The sequence below is a fragment of the Suricata suricatta genome, chromosome 5, assembly GCF_006229205.1.
Source record: "Suricata suricatta isolate VVHF042 chromosome 5, meerkat_22Aug2017_6uvM2_HiC, whole genome shotgun sequence".
In the NCBI taxonomy this organism is placed as follows: Eukaryota; Metazoa; Chordata; class Mammalia; order Carnivora; family Herpestidae; genus Suricata; species Suricata suricatta.
This window is the reverse complement of record NC_043704.1, coordinates 152,533,894-152,538,226: the sequence shown is the minus strand read 5'-3', so window position 1 is coordinate 152,538,226 and position 4,333 is coordinate 152,533,894. Positions and strand designations below refer to the sequence as shown.

Sequence of the window (4,333 nt, the reverse complement as noted above, 5' to 3'; positions counted from 1 at the left end):
AGTGCGCAGCCATCACCATGAATCCGTTTCGGAACACGTTCATCCCCTAGGAAGAGCCCTGATTTAAACATGATCCTCATCCCAAGCCCCAGCCCCCAGCAGCTGCTTTCCGTCTATGACTTACCTTTACTGCACACTTCCGATGTACGCACTCAAATAATCTGCAGTCTCTTACCCTGGCTTCCACTTAGCATCATGCTTTCGAGGGTCATCCATGTGGCATGTTCAGCACTGCCCTTTTCTGTGTGTGGCCAAGTGATACTGTATTATCCATTCATCACTGGATGACTACTTTGGGGCTCTCAGGAATAATGCCACTGTGAACATTCACTTACAAGTGTTTGTGTTGCTCTTGAGAGATGGAGACAGAGTGCCAGCAGGGGAGGGGCAGAGAGAGGGAGATACAGCTCTGAAGACAGGCTCCAGGCTCTGACCTGTCAGCACAGAGCCCGATGTGGGGCTCGAACCCACAAACCGTGAGATCATGACCTGAGCCGAAGTCGGACGCTTAACTGCCTGAGCCCCCCAGGTGCCCCTCATTGCTCTCGTGTGAGTATATGCCTAGGAGTAGAACTGCCGAATCATGTGATGACTGTGTTTAATCTTTAAATTAATCTTTCGATTAAACCTCCCAGACTCCCAGACGGTCTTCCATCCCCACCAGCAGCGCAGAAGCATTCTGATTTCCCCACATCCTCCTCCACACTTGTTATTGTTTGTTTTATTTATCATAGACCCTCGAGTTGGGTGCCCGGGTTTTTCTATCAACTTTTCAGCTTCGGAAAGAGCCATAAGTTTATTCAAACAGCAGAGAGGAGAAGTTTGGTCTGCAGGTTAAGGATACGGGCTGTGATCCGGATGGCCCGGATGGAAAGCCTGGTTCTCTTACCTACATGGACACAATCTGCAATTGTTCCCGGAAAGTGGGGGTCGGGATATTCCTACTCCTATGGCGATGTGAGGGCTACAGGAGAAGATGTCCCTGGCTCGCTGTGGTCGTGTCCGAGAGCTGCCACAGGTGACCAGACATTGGGTAGCTTCTGGCAGAAACTATTGTCTGCGTTTTGGAGGCTAGGCGTCTTGAAATCAAAGTGTCAGCAGGCACGTATTTTTTCTGAAGGCTCCAGGGGAGGATGGTTATGGCCTCTGGTGCTCGCTGGCAATTCTGACACTCCTGGTCTCCACAAAGCCTCCCGCCTGTCTGTGTCCAAACTTCTGTGAAGGACATACGTACCGATTCGGGCACACACTACTCTAGAAGCGCCTCAACTTGATTACATCTGCAAAGACCCATGATCAATTAAGGTCACAGTCATAGGAACACAGCTCAACCTGTGACACACAGACCTTTAATTGTAAGCTTATACTTTAAGTTTTAGGTCAAAATGGCCTATTCAAGGGGCGCCTGGGGGGCTCAGGCGGTTAAGTGTCCGACTTCAGCTCAGGTCCTGAGCTCACGGTTCATGGGTTCGAGCCCCGCGTCAGGCTCTGTGCTGACTGCTCAGAGCCTGGAGCCTGCTTGGATTCAGCGTTTCCTCTCTGCCCACCCCTCCCCCCACTTGTGCTCTGTCTGGCTCTCAAAAATAAATTTAAAATAAAATTTAAAAATAAATAAATTTTTAAAAATGTTTAAAAGATGTCCTATTCAAAATAACGGAGGCGTATGAGAGAGGGTGGAGGGGGATCCTAATCTCAGTGACACTGAAGCCACCACTGCTTGGTGACCTACGTGCCGGAGCCCCGTGCTGGGGTCAGTAGGAGGTCACATAGGACTGGACATGCATGCTGGGTCTGGAATGGAGTGCAGCCCAGCCACTACAGGCAATGGGTATAGTGTCTGCCTCCTGGGAACGCAGGCCCTGAGTTAGGGTGTTCAGGTCATCCTTGACCCTCATCTTGCCTAACTTGTCAGTGGGGGCCCTGCCAAGAACCTCTGGGAGGGGAGGGGCAGAGATGCGGCCCCGAGGTGTAGGCTTCACCCCAGTGTGCTCCCCGTATTCCTGGCTGGGGAGTTCGGGCCACCAGAACCCCCTTCCCATGCTCATTTGTTCTGGGGCAAGTAAGATTTGGAGAAATGGTCCCATTTTCTCTAAGCGTAAAACGAATCTGCCCTTAACCCCGATTCCGGAGGGAAGTAGCCCCAGAGAGCTGCGTATCCTAGGCCTAAGAACGTTTTCCTCTCCTGCAGCCTGTCACAGCTCTTACAGTGTGTGCGTCTCCGCGGCTTTGGAAACACTGCCCAGTGCCTTTTTAAGTCTTGTTCCTGGCTGCCTCAGACTTGAAGCCAATTATTTAAAGGCAGAGCTTTATGGAAGTAAACACTCATCTGCCCACCACAGATAAGGCCTAGTAAGGCCCGGGCCAAAAAAGGACAGAAGCAAAGCTTTAAGCTGCCCCTACATTCAGTTTCTAGAAATATATTAAGAAAGATTTCAATCACAAAAGTAGAGCAAATGGTACATTGGCCCTTTATTCCCATCACCGAGATGAAACGATGATCAGGATTCGGCCACTCTCGTGTTTCCACTTTCCCGTTTATGAAAGCAGATTCCAGACATCACAGCTTCACCCTTCCATAGTTCACTTCTAAAACTCTGCAGCTCTAAAAACCGTGGACATTTTTTCCTAACATACCTACAATGTTACTACCCCGCCTGGAAAACGCCAACAAATTTTTTGCATATCATCCAAAACCCAGCCCATTTTAACATTTCCAATGATCTCAGAAAGGATTTTTTAGGGGCACCTGGCTGGCTCAGTGGGTGGAGCTAGTGACTCTTGGTCTCAGAGTTGTGAGTTTGAGCCCCACAGTTGGGGTAGAGATTACTGAAAACTCACATCTCTTTATTTTAAGGTTTATTTTGAGAGAGAGCCCACCTGAGTGTGTGTGTTGATTGGGGGAGGGGCAGAGAGAGGGAGAGAGAAAATCACCAGCAGACCCCAAGCTGTTAGCACAGGGCCTCATGCAAGGCTCATTCTCCCCAATCATGACATCATGACCTGAGCAGAAATCAGGAGCCTGGAGGCATAACCAACTGAGCCAACAGGTGCCCCCCAAATAAAATCTTTTTTTTTTTTTAAATGGAGTTTTTACAGTTGGCTTACTAGAATCAGGATGCAAACAAGGTCCTGAGTTTCCTTCACCAGATCTTCCATGGGTAAGTAATTTGAGGGCAAATCACAATTCTAGTGAGTTCCTGAGGACCCCCTCAAGTCAGGAGACGGAGCAGCCATGATAGTGACGGGGGCGTCGCCAAGCCGAGACATGCTCCCCAAGACAATGTCCCTTTTCTGACTTGCAGTGTACAATGCCAACTTCTGGCTGACTGCCAATTCTCAAGCCTCAACCTTTTTTTTTTTTTTTTTTTTACCTCTCCTTCTCCAATAAAAGCTGGCTCAGTGCAATAGCTTCTAGGTGTTATTTCAGCTTCCGAGTGGAGTCAGTGGGTTAGGTGGTTGATGGACACTCCGGATCTGATCTGAGATCAGTGGTTCTCAAACTAGGCTGCACACTGGAATCACCTGAAGAGCTCTTGAAAAGGCCGATGTCTCGGCCTGCGACCCAGAAATTCGAACGTCATCGGCGTAGACTGCAACCCGGGCTCGAGGGGTTACCCTGCTGACCCTGACGCCCGGCAGCGCCAGAGAAACTCTACGGGACGGGGCGCCAAGGGTTAAGCAGCAGCGGTTGGGGGCGGGGCCTCGGGCGGGGCGGGGCCGGGGAGCAAGGCCGGCGGGAGCCCAGGGTGCCCGCTGCCAGCCCGCCCGGCCACAGCTCAGACGCGCGGAAACGCCTCCGTTTTCACAAAACAAAGGGGAGGAACGGGAGGTGTGCGCGGCCCGCAGGTCCGAGGCCTCGGCGACGGCGGCCCCCCCAGCCCGGGCGCAACGGCATCTTGGGCGACCATGGAGAGGAGCGTCGGGAGCGGCCGGCGCTCGGGGTCCGACGGCCGCCCGGCGCCTCCAAAGATCACGCCGGCCGTGGAGAAGCTGCAGCGCCGCGTGCAAGAGACCCTGGACCTGCTGTCCCCGCAGGAGCTGAGCCACTTCCGCGTCATCCTCAGGACCGTGGACGAGGGGCCGCGCGTGAGCCCCCTGCGGCTGGAGCTGGAGGGCGGCAGCAAGGCGGGGCTGGCCCTGCTCCTGGCCCAGCACTACTACCTGCCCGCCGTGTCGCGCGTGCTCGTCAAGGTGCTGCAGCAGCTGGGCCGCGCCGACCTGCTGCCGCTCTGGCAGAGCGCGGACGACGCGGGCGGCTGGGGTGAGCGGGGAGAGCCGGGAGCCTGGGGGGGGCGGTGGCCAGGTTAGGGGGCGGGGCCTGGGTGAGGAGCGG

General features: G+C 53.6%; 1 protein-coding gene across 2 annotated transcripts in view; it reads left to right on the top strand.

Moving 5' to 3' along the window:
• The first annotated feature begins 3,723 nt into the window (after positions 1-3,723).
• LOC115292424 (caspase-14-like) overlaps positions 3,724-4,333 on the top strand; it is a 14,591-nt gene continuing 13,981 nt past the window's right edge. For both annotated transcript variants that reach the window (XM_029940526.1, XM_029940527.1), the window contains exon 1: positions 3,724-4,261. In XM_029940526.1, coding sequence (XP_029796386.1) covers positions 3,907-4,261 — 355 coding nt within the window. In that variant the 5' untranslated portion in view covers positions 3,724-3,906. The remainder of the gene's footprint in view (positions 4,262-4,333) is intronic.